The sequence below is a fragment of the Canis lupus genome, chromosome 28 (genome assembly GCF_048164855.1).
Source record: "Canis lupus baileyi chromosome 28, mCanLup2.hap1, whole genome shotgun sequence".
Classification (NCBI taxonomy): Eukaryota; Metazoa; Chordata; class Mammalia; order Carnivora; family Canidae; genus Canis; species Canis lupus.
In genome coordinates, this window is record NC_132865.1 from 5,277,069 (window position 1) to 5,293,821 (window position 16,753).

At 37.4% G+C, this 16,753-nt stretch overlaps 1 protein-coding gene across 5 annotated transcripts in view; it reads right to left on the reverse strand.

Annotated features, from left to right (window-relative positions):
* Positions 1 to 16,753, reverse strand: part of LRRC69 (leucine rich repeat containing 69) — a 90,016-nt gene that overhangs the window by 23,009 nt on the left and 50,254 nt on the right. For all 5 annotated transcript variants that reach the window (XM_072803954.1, XM_072803956.1, XM_072803952.1 and 2 more), the window contains exon 6: positions 6,153 to 6,254. In XM_072803954.1, the coding sequence (XP_072660055.1) occupies positions 6,153 to 6,254 (102 nt within the window). The remainder of the gene's footprint in view (positions 1 to 6,152; positions 6,255 to 16,753) is intronic.

Here is a 16,753-nt window from a genome sequence, read left to right on the forward strand (position 1 = left end):
ATATTGTTTGCAAATATCTTCACCAATTTAGTAGGCTTTTTGTTTTGTTGATTTTGCTGTGCAGAAAGTTTTTATTTTGATGTAGTCCCAATAGTTTAGTTTTGCTTTTGTATCCCTTGCCTTAGGAGACATATCTAAAAAATGTCAGAAAAATTACTGCCTATGCTCTCCTCTACGATTTTTATGGCTCATGGCTCACATTTAGGTCTTTAATCCATTATCAGTTTATTTTTATGTATGCTGTAGGAAAGTGCTCCAGTTTCAATCTTTTGCATGTAGCTGTCCACTTTTCCCAACTGCATTTGGTGAAGAGACCTTTTTTCCCCTTTATATTCTTGCCTCCTTTGTTGTAGATTAGTCGACCATATAATCACGGGTTTATTTCTGGGCCCTATATTCTATTCCATCGATCTATGTGTCTTTTTGTGCCAGTCCTATACTGTTTTGATTACTACAGCTTTGTAGTATATCTTGAGATCTGTAGTGTATCTTGAGATCTGGAATTGAGATTCCTCTAGTTTTGATCTGGCTTTCTGGGGTCTTTTGTGGTTTCATACAAATTTTAGGATCATTTGTTTTAGTTCTGTGAAAGACACAGTAGGTATTTTGATAGGGACTGCATTCTGTAGGTCATTTTGGGTAGTATGGCCATTTTAACAATATTAAATGAGCATGAACTCTCTTTCCATTTGTTTGTGTCATCTTCAGTCTACTTTATCGATGTTTTATAGTTTTCAGAATACAAATCTTCACCTTTTTGGTTAAGTATATCCCCAGGTATTTTATTATTTTTGGTGCAATTATAAATAAAGCTGTTTACTTAATTTCCTTTTCTGTTGTTTTGTTATTAGTGTATGGAAATGCAACAGATTTCAATATATTGATTTTGTATCCTATGAATTTACTAAATTCATTTATCAGTTATAGTAGTTTTTTGGTGGAGTCTTTAGGACTTTTTATATATGGTATCATGTCATCTGCAAATAGGGAAGACTTTACTTCCTTATTACCAATCTGGATGCCTTTTATTTCGTTTATTGTCTGATTGCTGAAGCTAGGACTTCCAGTACCATGAAGAATAAAAGTGGTCAGAGTGGACATCTTTGTTTTGTTCATGATATTAGGGGAAAAGTAACCAGTTTTTCCCCAGTGAGTGTACTGTTCACTGTGAGTTTTTCATATATGTCCTTTTTTATGTTGATGTTTGTTCCCTCTAAACCTATTTTGTTGAGGGTTTTTAATCACGAATGGATGTTATACTTTGTCACATGCTTTTTTCTGCATCTATTGAAATAATCATATGATTTTTATCCCTTCTCTTGTTGATATGATGTATCACATTTATTGGTTTCCAAATATTGAACCGTTCTTGCATCTTAAGAACAAATTCTACTTGATTGCGGTAAATGAAATTTTAAATGTATTTTTGGATTCAAATTTGTTAATATTTTGTTGATTATTTTTGCATCTATTTTCATCAGAGGTATTGGCCTGTAGTTAATTTTTTTGTAGTTTCTTGATCTGGCTTTGGTATCGGTGTATTGCTAGCCTCATAGAATAAATTTGAAAGCTTTCCCTACTCTTCCATTTTTTTGAATAGCTTGAGAAGAATAGATATTAACTTTCTTTAAATGTTTGGTAGAATTCACCTGTAAAGCCATCTGGACCTGGGACTTTCGTTTGTTGGGAGTTTTTTGATTACTGATTCAATTTCATCACTGATAATCGGTCTGTTCAAATTTTTGTTTCTTCCAGATTCAGTTTTAGGAGGTTATGTTTCTAGGAATTTCTCCATCTCTTCTAGATTGTCCAATTTGTTGGCATGTAATTTTTCCTACTATTCCCTTATAATCCTTTGCATTTCTGTGGTGTTTGTTGTTATTTATTCTTTTTCATTTCTGATCTTGAGTCCTTTCTCTCTCTTTCTTTCTCTCGTTCTCTCTCTCTCTCTCTCCCCCTCTGACCCTAGCTAAAGATTTATCAATGTTGTTGATCTTTTCAAAGAACCAGCTCCTGGTTTCATTGATCTATTCTATGGGTTTTGTTTGGTTAGTTGGTTGGGTTTTTCTTTTTTTGTTTGTTTTGGTTTCTATTCCATTTGTTTCTCTTCTAATCTTTATTATTTCCTTCCTTCTACTGCTTTGGGTTTTGTTTGTTCTTTCTTGCTTGTTTTGGTATTTTTGTTGTTGTTCTTCTTTTTCTTTTGGTTCTTCTTTAAATGTAAGGTTAGTTTGAGATTTTTCTTGCTTCTTGAGGTAGGCCTGTATTGTATAAATTTCTATCTTAAAACATCTTTTGCTGTATCCCAAAGGTTTTGGACCACTGTGTTTTTATTTCCATTTGTCTTCATGTATTTATTTACTTTGTCCTTGATTTATTGCCCATTCACTGTTTATTGGCATGCTATTTAACATGCATGCATTTGTGTTCTTTCTCGATTTTTCTTGTAGTTGATTTCTAGTTTCATAGTATTGTGATTGGAAAAGACGCATGGTATAACTTCAATCTTATTTAATTTGTTGAGACTTCTCTTGTGGACTAACACAATCTATTCTGGGGAATGTTTCATGTGTACTTTAAAGGGATGGGTATTCTGCTATTTTAGGATGGGGTGTTCTGAATATATCTGTTAGATCCATCCAGGTCAACATAGCATTCAAAGCCATTCTCTCCTTGTTGATTTTCTGTTTGGATGATCTGTCCACTGAAATAAGTGGAGTGTTGAAGTCCCCTAGTATTATTGTATTACTACTGATTACTTCATGTTTGTTAATAGCTGTTTTATTTGGGTGCTCTCACATTGAGTGCATAAATATTTATAATTGCTGTCTTCTTTTGGATTGTCCCCTTTATTATTATACATGTCTTTGTCTCTTGTTACAGCCTTTGTTTTAAAGTCTATTTTGTGATTTACATACCGAAGTCTCCACAGTATTGTTTGCTAATCTTTAAATAAAGTCCTGATCCGTGTGCATTTGTGATTATATGTGTACTCATTCTCTTACCTGAACTGACCAGAGCTTTCCCGAGTGGGGTTTCTAAAGGAGCGTGTACAAAGTCGGCCTGCAGTCAGGTCTGGGTAGCATTTGCTTCCTGTTTGTGCCAATGTATCAATGTAGAGTTGCTCTGTTCTCTTCAACTGTATTTATTTCTGTGTTTCTCAGCATAAACTTATCCCATTGTATTTTTTATAAATAAATTTTTTTGAACGTTAAAAAAAAATAAATAAATAAAGTCTATTTTGTTTGATATAAGTACTGCTACCATGGCATTCTTTTTGCTTCCATTTGCATGATAAGTAGTCTTCCATCCCTTCATTTTCAATCCGCATGTCTCTTTAGGTCTGAAATGAGTCTCTTGTACGCAGCATATAGATAGGTCTTGCTTTTTTATCTATTCTGACACACTATGTCTTTTGAGTGGAATGTTTAGTCCATTTACATTCAAATTAAATGTTGATAGATATGTCCTTATTGACATTTGTTACTTGTTTTATGGTTGTTTTATAGTTCTGTTCCTTTCTTGTCTTGCTCTCCTCTCATAGTTTGTTAGCTTTCTTTAGTGATATACTTAGATTCCTTAATTTTTTGCATATTTATTACCAGTTTTTTGTTTTGTTGTTGCCATACGTTTATATATAACATATTGTACATGTAACAATCTATATTAAGTTGATAGTCACAAGTTTAATTCATCTTAAAAGCACTAAATATTTATTCCTGTCCTCTCCACATTTTTCCTACATAGTGTCATACTTTACATACTTTGGGGTTTTTTTTTTACTTTTTCTTTTTTTTATATACTTTGATTTAATAAATCTTTTGATTTTTATAGATAAACTTAATTTTACTGCTTTTATCCATCCTACCTTTCTTACTCTTGCTTATGGTCTTTCCTTTGCACTCAAAAAAACCCCTTTAACATTTCTTACAAGGCTGGTTTAGTGGTGATGAATTCCTTTTACTTTTGTTTGCCTTGGAAACTCTTTATCACTTCCTCTACTCTGAATGATAGCCATGCTGAATAAAATATTCTTGATTGCAGGGTTTTTTTCTTTCCATACTTTGTATATAACATACCACTCTCTTCTAGCCTGCAATGTTTCTGCTGAAAAATCAGCTCATAGTCTTATGGTATTTATGTAACTGTTTTCTCTTGCTGCTTTTAAAATTCTCTCTTTATCATTACTTTTTGCCATTTTAAATACAATGTTCTTGGTGTGCTTCCTGGGGTTTATTTTGCTGGGGACTCTCTGTGCCTCCTGGATCTCTGTTTCCTTCCCCAGATTTGGGAAGCTGTCAGCTATTATTTCCACAAATAAATTTTCTGCCTCCTTTCTCTCTTTTCTCCTCTGGGATCCCTATAATGTGAATGTTATTACACTTGATGGTGCTGCTGAGTTTCCTTAAGCTAAACTCATTTTTTATTAATTTTTTTTCTTGCTCCTGTTCAGTTTGTGTGGGGCACATTGTTAGCAAGCTAGCTGGAGTGTTCACACTCTGCTGTTTCCTACATGTGTTTGTATTCTAGGCTGAGGAGTGGGTAGGAAATAGAGACTTCCAGCTCTTTTGTTCTTAGAGAAGTCTCCCAAAGATCCTTGCCCCTCCTGCACAATCTCTGAGATTAGTAAACAAATCTCTCTCCCATACCTCAAGTGTTTGTCAAACTGCCATTTCTATGCTGTATCATTGGAGCTGTTTATTATGCTGTCTCTTTAAGGGTAAGAACTCAGTTTTTTATCACCCTTAGGCTCTCCCAGAGCCAAGCTGATAATTTTTAAAGTTGGGGTGTTAAGCTCCACTGACTGTAAAAACTCACAATGCGCCAAAACAAAACATTTTAAAAACTCATGGTGTTAAGCCCCTCTAGTTTCCAGAGACAATGAATTTTTTCAATACAGTATAGTACTATGAATGTATTTTCTCTTCTTTATGATTTTCTTAACAGTTTTTCTCTAGCTCGCTTTCTTGTAAGAATTCAGTACATAATACATATGTACATTAACACCTATTTGTTATGTGTATTTATGCCTTAGGCTATTAGTAGTTAAGTTTTGGTGGAGTCAAAAAGTTATACATGGATTTTTGACTGCATGGGGCTGGCGCTCCTAGCCCCTGGGTTGTTCAAGAGTCAACTGTGTTTGTGTGTGTGCGTGTGTGCGTGTGTATAAAATGCTTGTGCTCCTGGGTCCTCACAATTCTAAAAATGAGGAAAGAAATACTGCTCTCTTACTCTGCATCTCTATCCCAGCCACAGGACAACATTCTTGACCTCAAGGGCTCCCAATGAGACCACTGCCATGTTGGGTTAACTGACCATTCAGTCCCCTCCATGAACCAGAACTCCTTCCAGGAAGGGACTACCTCTATTTCCTTTTCCCTCACCTACTAGCAGCATCCTTCTGAGACAAGGGAGCTTTCTGAGCATGGAATCTGAAGATCAGCTGCTTCGGTGAGCTTTATCATCCCAACACCTACTAGCTCTGTGAACTTAGACAAGTTATTTAATCTATCTGGGTCTCAGTTTATCTGTAAAAGGGGGACAATAATGGTACTACCCTTTTTAAGTTTATTAGATGACTAAATTAGTTAATTCCTATTAAGTACTTAGAACCTGAAAAGTCCAAATTCATGATGGAGACTCAAATGTGGGAAGATCTGCAATCTTTAATTCATCTATCACCAAAAACACACAAAGAAAATCCTTTAAATATGCTTTTCTATTCCATCTTTTAATATCATCAATTTATCTGACCAAAATTAACATGATTTCTGGATGATATTCATTCATCCACTAGAAATTGGGACAAGTGAAAATAGGATGGAAGAGGCAAAGACCCTGGTAAGAACTAATCAAATACATCCTTAGATAATACTGAAGAAAATACTTGGTAGGTTAAAGTGAAAACAAATTCCTCTCTTTTCTTTTCATTAACAAAAGGTCTCCATTTCTCCAAATTTGGTCGCCCTAGAAACCGAGATTACATTGGATTCTGTAAGCAAGTCAGAAATTATGTCTAGGATCCACACTGCCAATGGACTACGGCTGCAGTAATCATTTGCCAGCTTGCAATAAGGCTTTAAAAGAGAACTCCTTAAAACTTAAATCATGGCTTTAGTTTGAAAACCTATGTAAATGATGTAAGGCTTCACCTGTAGACTCCAGGCATCCTCCTGTTGTATAGCATTAACTGGCTTCATCAGGAACAATGGGTTTCCTTCACAGTAGAATTCCCTCAGCTTCAGATTCTGAAACTTTCAAAACAAAATAAAAACTTCCTCATATGATAAATAACAAACTTCACTTTTGAGGCTGTGTCTTACTTTACTTAGGACTTACAGTCCGTGTTAGTATTTTAACAGTATGACATATTCTAATTTTTAGAAGCATAAGAGTCTTCATGCTGGCATGAAAGGCAATGATCTTAGAGGTCCCTGGTGGCATCCACCCCCATTAGATAACTGAAAACTTGTTCAAGATAATAGGACTAAAAAAAAAAAAAAAAAAAAAGATAATAGGACTGATTAGTAATAGCATAGAGTTTAGTCAATTAAAAGCTGGGAACATTTTGCAAATGTTTGCAAATAATGTATTTGTTAGAAAACCAAGTATGATGAAAAATAGTATTCTAATATATACCAAAATCCAGTTTCAAAGACTACGAACCATGATCCATCTATGCTCAGTGCGAAAGGTAAGAGAGACAAAGGAAAATCAAAATGTTTTCACTATAACCTGTTATGCACAGTGAAAATTTTTTAAAAAGAGAATATAATTCACAAGGATATTGAATCTTCTATGAAGAACCAAAATTCAATTGTCTACCATTTGAGTCTACCATTTTAGTAGAAAAATAAAGGATTCTCTTATATTAATAAATATTGTGCCTTGCCACCCAAGAACTCATGTGTGAACTCAAAGTTAAATTCATTTAGAAAATTACTTTTCTGAGCTTCAGATTCAGGTGAAAGAAAAAAGACCTCTATCTGCAGTGGTATGCTAGTAATGCAGTTCTCTGGGAAAAAAAAAAAAAAAAAGTAAAGCCCTGAATTGTGGAATGTTTTGATTCATTCCTGTAAATACTCTTATCATGGCTGATTCCAGTCACCAAAAAGAGAGTTGGGAAGAGAGGTGGAAAATTGGTTCTTGTGAGCCAGGATGAGCTGGCATCATTACACTTATGGGAGAATTTGAGATATTTTCCTGATTACAGCTTAGAGTTTGAAACACAGCAAGCATTCAACAAATTAAAATAATTGATAAAATATCTTTCCAGGGCATCATGTCACTAGGTCTTAAGAATCTCAGGAAATTTTTACAACATAGATAGCATTTTGAAATAAAATACAGAGCTCAAGGCCATGCTGGAACCACCTTGTCTTCTAGTTCCACAACAGACATTCTGATTTTGCTAATGCAGTTTCCTATGTTGTCCACCATCAGGAAACAACTTAGAGAGCTGAATCCAAGGGTAGCCCTTAGTCAGTGCTGGGCATGCTGAAATGAAGAAAGCACTCCCTGTGCTTAAGGGAACTGTCATTTTTTTCCCTTTCTGTCTTAAAGAATAACACTCCCTAATTTGTATCATAACTCATAGCCTTCTTTCAAAACAGATAAAAACTTTAATATCTTGCTATATGTAAATATCATTAAAATATATGAACATAATTTCAAATTTGACCACAGTTCAAAGGGCATACGTTTCTATTCTCTTCAAACCCTGTCACTACGCTTCCATCATACATGGTAATGAGTTACTCAGTTTACTAACTTAATACACAAAATATTTCAGAAAGAAGTCATCTTCATGAGAAGGAATTAATGAAATTCACTAGTATGTGCTTTGCAGCAGATAAGTTTCAATAACCTGAAGTCACACAATCTCTCAATGTCCATTTTGAATATTCCCCAGAACATTTTTCATACCCTCTCTCTGTGTGCACTATTGGGTCTCTGGTCAGCCTCACTTCTTAACAGAACAATATTTTTGGCCATTGTCACTCTAGTAGCACAATCAGTTATATTCTCTTCTATTTAATAAGATGCTGTTACATCTTTTCAGAGTCTCTTTGCTCATGCCTACTCAAACAACAAGAGTTACGAGTTTTATCTCACCTGGAACAATTTTGCCCCTCCCCCATAACAGAGATTTACAGACATTTTTGGTTGTCGTAACTGGGGAAAGGGGAGTATTACTGGCATATAAGTAGTAAAGAGCAGGGATGCTGCTAAACATCCTACAATGCACAGGACAGCCCCCACAAAGAATTATCAGGCCCAAAATAGTGTTGAAGTTGGAAAACCCTGATTTAGAGGTAAAAAAAAATTATAAACATTCACTAATCTGTCGTAACTGGAGAGGGATTGGCAGCCGCAGGGAAATGAAGGTTCAAATAAGGGTTTTTTTTTTTTTTTAAGATGAAGATCACTTGAGCATGTAGAAGGCAAGTGCCAACAGAGAGAGATTAGAGAAAAGGATGATTGAAATAATAATGATCATGTGAACACAGAATGATCTTTGAATACTAACACCCTTGAATTATTTCCTCCTCTGTGGCCAGAAGAAGTGTAAGTGCAGGCAGGGATACATTTCAAGGTGTGGGCTTGGATCATTGATGGAGTCAGACATGTTCCCTTCAATTTTGTCTCTAAAATCGAGAGTAAGACCATCTGTTAACTGAGTTGTGAAACGAGGTGTCACTGTGGAAGGAGACATGAAGAAGGTGGTGAAAGTCTGGAATGTGCTACAGATTTTTGAAGAGAAACCTGGCCAGGGACAAGCAAAAATATTATACAGAGGTGCCGAGGGACTTACTGGAATCCCACATTTGTGGTGGGCTCTGTCTATGAATTGCTTCTATTTAGCACCCAGCAACCCAAATCCAACACTAAGAGTATGCAGAATGGATACAGCAGAAAGCAAGGGAATGGGTGCACTGTACATACTAAAAAGTTAATGCTTTGTGCCTTATGGTCTAGACTAGATAGAAAAAGAAATAATAATACAATGTTTTGGTGGACCAGGAGTAAAAGAAATAAGGTGATATGAAGTTTCAGTGACACAAAAGAAAAATAAAAAAAGATATGACTGTAAAGCAATAGGGAACTGGAAAATAGGAGTAACCAGTGCTCAAACTGTCATACTGGACTTTAATTCTTCCAGTTTAGAGTAGGTGAAAATGATGGTAAGATCCAGACATGGGTGTGGAGGTGATTTGGTAAAGTGAAGCCTGGGAAAGCTCATTAAAATCAAAGATTCGAGGAACTTTGTGCTGAAGTTGTTTGCACTGACCACCTTTACAAATGAACTTCCTGAGTAATGCCCTCAAATATTTGGCTACCTGTGGAACATCTCCAGCTGGAGGTCCCCCAATCACCATAAATTCCAGCATTTGAAACTAAACTCATGTTTCCTCCACATTTTCCTCCTTCCTTTTTCTCATCACCCGCATCAAATACCCCTCCATGTTGTTTCAGTTCTACCTTCTTAAAACTTCTGGAATCTATCCTTTCTTTTTTTTTTTTTTTTAAGATTTATTTATTTATTTGTTTGTTTGTTTGTTTATTTGTTTGTCTGAGAGAGGGAGAGAAAGAACATGAGTGAGAGGAGAGGGAGAGAAAGTTAAGCAGGCCCCATGCTCAGCACAGAGCCCGATACAGGACTCAATCTCACAACCAAGACCATGATCTGAGCCAAAACCAGGAGTGGACACTCACAACTGACTGCACTGCCCACACCCCCCTGGAATCCATCCTTTATTTACATCCCATTCTCCCACCCACCTCCTCACTACCTCTGCAGAATCTCTTCCTACTCCTAACCCCAGCCACTAACCCTCGCTGCATGGATTAAGGCCCTCCCCTGATATGAAGTATTGCAATAGTCCTCAAGGTAGTCTCTCTGCAAACGTTTGCTGCCAAAGTTATCTTTTAAAATGAGAATCTGATCATAATACAACCCTGCTTAAAATGTTTCAATGTTCTCTTTTGTCCACAGAATAAATTCAAAAGCCTCAGTAGGACATAATTGGCTTTCCTCAGCCAGTCTCTCCAACCCTCTATCCTAGGAAGCCACCTTCACCCTTATACACCAGCCATTCTGAGATATTGTAGGGGTCTACGAGGTGCCTGTGTCTTATCTCACAGTTATTACCCATACTGTGCCTTCTACTTACTCCATCCTGGATCACCTCTTCCTCAAGATGAAAATATATCTACCTAAGATTCTCTGACTTCTACCAAATGTTTCCCAGTCTACTTTTTGCACCTTATATATAAATCAGACCACCTTTAATTATATGAAACAATCATTGTTGAAAAGTCAATCTTCATCCATCAGACTTTGGTCTCGTTAAGAACCATATCTTAAGTACCTACGGAATGCAACCTCTAAATGCAGCACTTAGAACATAACTGGTGCCCAGTAAATAGTAAATTAATAGATGCCTTCTCAGAAGCCCCAGGCACACACAGCTCTCCCTGGGAACTCAAAATGTTCGAAGCCTTCTCCAGAGGTGGTCAATTGTAACTGTTCCTCCAAAGCCCCAGGCCTCAGGAACGATATATAAATTCAGCAAATCCTTCTGTTGCTTTAGACTAGCCTAAAGTAATAAGGGAAATCATAAGGGTCTGGTTTAGCAAGGACATTCTTAATGTAAACAAGGAGAAAGGAGGCTAAGAGTTCATATTGACTAAAATAGAACCAATAAGTAGGGCAACTGCAAATTACCATGGGCTCTTCAGACCATTCCAAACAAAGTTCATGGGTTACCTGGTAGCAAGAATTAGAAGTACTAAATAAGGTAAAGCCAAACTGGTAAAAAGGATAAGATTTTATTTATTTTATTTTTAAGATTCTATTTATTTATTCATGAGAGACAGAGAGAGAGAGAGAGAGAGAGGCAGAGACACAGGCAGAGGGAGAAGCAGGCTCCATGCAGGGAGCCCGATGTGAGACTCGATCCCGGAACTCCAGGATCACGTCCCGGGCTGAAGGCAGGTGCTAAACCGCTGAGCCACCCGGGCTGCCCGAGAATAAGATTTTAAGTGTAAGGTCATGGCATTCAAAAAATATATGAACAATTCTAAAAAGGACAGAAACAAGATTTGTGACCAATGAGAAACTCAAGAAAATATATGATAAACTTCATATCTAATCAAAATTGTGTAATGAGTGGGCTGATATCATTTGAACATAAGAAGCCAAAAACTCTGTTCTGGGAACCCTTCTCTCACATTCTGTATGAGTGGGAGTGAGAACAGGCATAAAGTGACCAAAAGATCCTTCGGTATCTGCTGGATACTTGGCCCAAGAGAAGACCCTTAGAAGGAGTTGAAGAGGGGAGGCCAAGAGAAAATTAGAGGGAAAGAGATAGCTAACTGTCTAGTTCTACATACACACACACACACACACACACACACCCTTTCTCAATTCTGGCCAAGGAGAGGTGGCCAAAGACTCAAGCCAAGGCCGCTTCCTGCCTTCAGTACGCTGGGCCTTAACCTGATGGGACAGTGGCTGCAGCATCTTCTTCAGGCCTCTTGATTTAAACATCACTAAAAAAAACAACTGGTCTACAAGGGCTTGTTTGTATCTCCTCACAATCTCCACTTCACATCTCCTTTATACCCCACTTCTGTCCACGAACCACCTGAGAACAAACAGGGGAAGAGGCCTTTGTTTCCATGGGCCCTGAGGGCTCCATCCTCAACAGTGTGATCTCCTTACAATGTAAATTAGATCATATCACTCCCTTGCCCAAAACCGTCCAGTGGTTCTCATCTCACTCAAGATGAAATGCAGAATCCTCACACTGGCCTATACGTCTCTTATTATTGGACCCTGTACTATCTTTGACCCCTAGCACTCATTCTCTCACTTTCTCTATTCCTCTCTCCATTCTGGCAACATTGGCTTTCTTTCCACACATTCTTCACTTCAGATCATTGCACTTCCTACTTTTTAGCACTCTGCTCTCAGATTTGTCTATACCATTAAAATTCAGAATAAAATGGAATCATACAGGGGGGCCTGGGTAGTTCAGTTGGGTAAGTGTCTGCCTTCAGGTCAGGTCATGATCTCAGGGGCCTGGGATTGAGCCCCGCATTGGGCTCCCTGCTCAGTGGGGAACCTGCTTCTCCTTCTCCCTCTGCCTCTCCTTCTGCTTGTGCTTGCACGCTCTTTCTAATAAATAAATAAAGTCTTTTTTAAAAAAGGGAATCAGGGCAGCCCACATGGCTCCGTGGTTTAGCACCGCCTTCAGCCCAGGGCGTGATCCTGGAGTCCCAGGATCAAGTCGCGCCTCAGACTCCCTGCATGGAGCCTGCTTCTCCCTCTGCCTGTGTCTCTACCTCATTCTCTCTCTCTCTCTGTCTCTCATGAATAAATAAAATCTTTTAAAAAAATGGAATCCGGGATCCCTGGGTGGCGCAGCGGTTTGGCGCCTGCCTTTGGCCCAGGGCGCGATCCTGGAGACCCGGGATCGAATCCCACATCGGGCTCCCGGTGCATGGAGCCTGCTTCTCCCTCTGCCTGTGTCTCTGCCTCTCTCTCTCTCTCTCTCTCTCTATCATAAATAAATTAAAAAAATAAAAAAAAAATGGAATCCTACATTTACCTGTTTGAGAGGGGAAATGCTGATGACCCATGGACTCAAAATCCAAACAAGTTTTCATTAATGTGCAAAAACAATGGTAAGGCATTCTCACACGCATAAGCTAATTACCTTAACCAAAGAAAATTACTCAAGCTACAAAGCAATTGAAAAAGAGTAACAAAAAACAAGAATTGGGGCAGTACATTTGTTTTGTCTGTCAAAATGCAAAAAAATAAAATAAAAATTAGAAGGTGGGTGAGGGGATGGGTAGATAAAGGAGATTAAAAGTATTCTTATGGGAAAAAAAGTATTCTTATGGTGATGAGCACTGAGTATAGAATTGCTGAATCATTATATTGTACATCTGAAACTTATACTTCAATAAAAATAAATGAATAAAGTAGCTTCTTAGAAACATCTAAAGAAAAAACTTAAAAAAATAAAAATAAGCATTAGAATGCCCACTGTCCAACGTAAACAACGTTAGGGCAATCTGTTTATAAACAAATTTGCAATGTCGTCAAAAAGCCTGAAAATTATTCTTTCTCTTTGTTAATTCTTCTTGAGGGAATTCACCCAAAATAAATATTTGAAATGGGAACAAATGTTTATGCACAAAATATGTTTCTCAAAATTATTTAAAATTTTAAAAACTTTTCCTATACTGAAAAAAAAAAACCTGGTAAATTATATGACATGGCTGAATCCTCTGGCCCTCTGTCTTTTCATGAGTTATGTTTAGGAAAACCTAAGCCTGGGTCATCCTCACCATCAGTTTTCCCTGTCTTTGCACTCATGCAAATAAGTGCCATTTGCAGAGACACACTGCAGGGTAGACAGGAATCCACAGTCATCAACTTCCAAAATGCCCTCAGTGGTTGCCAGAAATTCTCCTCTACTCAGCACGCTAGCCATAATTAACTCGGCTTTTTCTTTGCTGGCCTATCATTCTTTGCCCAACCATGAAATAGTTCTCCACTGAGCCCACCACATTCTTTTCATTTTATTTTCTTTACCCTAGGCAATTTTACCCACATCCACAATTTCAATTAAATCTCTATGCCAATGACTCTGGTTCCATACCCTATTAGCCAACTGCTTACTCAAAATCTGCACTTGCATGTCTTAAATACAAGTCAAACTCACCATGTCCAAGACTGAACTCATGATTTGCTCTCCTAAGGCTGGTCTTTTTCCAGTATTTTCTATCCTAGACAATAGAAAGCTTACTAGGCCATCACCAAATCCAAATTTACCTCTTAAATGTCTCTTGGATCTGTTTCAGGTCTTTCTACTCCTGCTACTACCACCTTAGGCCAAGTTACCATAATTTTTTGCTTGGCTTCAGCAAGTGTCTACCTGAAATTCACCCAACATTCCCTCTAGTCTCCTCCAATACATCCTCCACACTTCAGACAAAATATTTTCAAAATGCAAATCTGATTATGTCACCCCTTGCCTTAAATCCTTGAGATTTGCGTAGTCTTTCAAGTAAAGATCAAAATTCTTACCCTATATCCTATATTCTTTGGCCATGGCCTCCTCCCATCCAATCTCTGAGCTCTAGCCATGCTCAATTATCTCCAGTTCCCTGAACATCCATGTTCCTTTCCAAGATCTTTCCACATGCTGTTCACTCTAAAAATGCGTCTTTTTCCTTTCATCTAATTGATTCCTACTTATTCTTCAGTTCTCAGCTTATGTCACTTTCTCCAGGAAGCCTTCCCTAACATATCTGTTGAGTCAGCCTACTGATCTCTTTCACAGACCAGTGGTTCTTTCTTTTAGTGTACTGATTTCAGTTTGGATCTATATATTCATAATGTTAATTACTTGATTAATACGTTTTCCCACTATATTATAGCTCAGAGAGAGCAGAGACCCCATCTGGTTCCTTACCATTATATCCCCAGTTGCAGTGCAAGATTTAGTATATAACATGTATGGGTATAGGAAGACAGACCTGGTATCAAATTGCCTTGTTTAAGTTTCAGCTCCATTAAACATATACTAGGACCACCAAACTTTTCCTCCTCTGCTGATGCTGCTCCAACCCCCATCTTCCACCACTATCCAGGGACCCCACCACCTACACATTTTACATTGTATGATTCTACTTGGACACTTGAACAGGGGCTTGACTCTTGAGCCAAAGAAAGCTAGTCACAGGCCTGGTCCAATCATATGCGATCCAACAGGCTTGCCTAATCATATACTCTTTGGGGAATTTAAACCAAGAAACATGGAAATAATTTGCAGCTGAGTTCTGGAAGCTGGAATAGAACAGCTATTATGGCAAGGAGCTGGAAACTCCACAGCAGGTTATGTGTATGCTGCATAAGCAGAGCAGCATTTGGAATATGGCTACATTATACCAACATACCAACATTATACCAACCAATTATAACAAGTGTGATGACCTACCAGTTCATGCTGCTGAAGATCCCAGCAGCTCCTTAACCTGAGAACACTCACTCCCATACCTCTGAGCTCCACCAAGCCGCTAACCATAGCTCCTGTTTGAATCCCTGTGAGAGTCTCCTCATTCTTCCCTATGTAACTAGTTAAATTCTATTTATGTTGCAACCAAAGAGCCAAAAGAAAACATGCACACCAATTTCAACATGTCACTGAATTCTCTTCTCCCACCTTCACAGCAGATAAACAATTCTCTCTACTGTTTCAGAATTGTTCCAACTAACCTTCTTGGGTGTTTTTCTGTGACTCCTTCTTTGCAAAATATAAAAATTTACTCCCTTCTCTCAATCTAGCTAAGATTCTCAAATCTTGGTTAACTCACTCTTTAGAAACAGTTTCAGGCTTCTGAAAACAGATTATGTAACTAGTACTTCTCCGCTACCTAGGGAAGCCATATACCTAGTGATATGCTTTCATCCATATTTCTAAACCTCACAGACCTGGTTACAGATGGAAAGCAGTAATCATCAGTAACCAAACTATAAAAGGCACTTTCCTTAGGAAATAACAAAGAAATCAAAGTTATCAACCTCTGCCCTTGGATAGTCTACAATTTAAACTGAAGAATTCCATCTTAAAATTTATTCATATCAGGCAACAATTCAGAGTAGTGAACCAGAAGAAAGATATTCAAAGATTTTGTAAAAGCTGTTTATGGTTTGAAAACCAATTGTGAGATGTTTGGTCTTCCATTTCTTTTTATTCTGACAGGAAATTAAAATGTTAGTGGCCAGATTCATGATGAGGACAGCAGAAAGAATGCCAGTTTGTAGCTTCTGCCTTGGTTTCTATGCAAGCCCCCATGTTTTAAATAAAGCTTCTCAAAGGTATAACACCTTTAATTCCTCTCCACATATCTTTGTTCTTCTTTATTCAAATTAGATATCAATATTTCAAGAATTCTTGAATGCTTTTCTTTACCTTCCCTTCAGTCACTGTTATTTTAACTAAAACACTCTTTCTTTTAAGTTTGTCATATAACTTTTCCTCCACACAATCTCTTGGTACAAGTCATTTAAAGTATCTGATGTGTGAATATAACCTATATCCATCTCATTGATTGTGAAGGTCAAATGATGGAGGACAAAGTATGTGGTAAACTTTAAAGCATTCTAGAAAAATTAAGTATTACACCAACATGTAGTCCATAGTCTAATGTATGCAAGTCACATTTATTGTTTTTCTGGCTTGTTAGAATCAGCCAATATTTTGTCTTCCTTTTTCTCCCCCCAATACTTTGCTTCATTTAAGTGCTATCAGACAGAGGTAAAGGCACCTTCATGTACTGCAAATATTTTAGCAAACTGATATAAGTAACTTCTAGTTTCAAGACAGTAAAACTAAGCACAATCAGTAATATCCCTCTCCATGACAAACCCTAGAAATTATATAAAGATACCTTTTAAAATACAAAATAAATAGCCACTTAAAAACAAGAAGAGAAATTTTCACAGGAACAGAAACTATTGTAGATGGTATCATTTGAAGAAGGAAATATCAACCCAGGATACTATGGAAGCCTAGGGAAAAATTCACACACACACACACACACACACAAGGAACTGAGGGAACTCAATACACAGAGGTAGGAGAGGTCTCCAGAAAAAAATGGGTAGTGAAACAACAGAGAGGAGAAGCTAGCAGATACTATGGATCCATTCTTATCCCACAGCCATGAT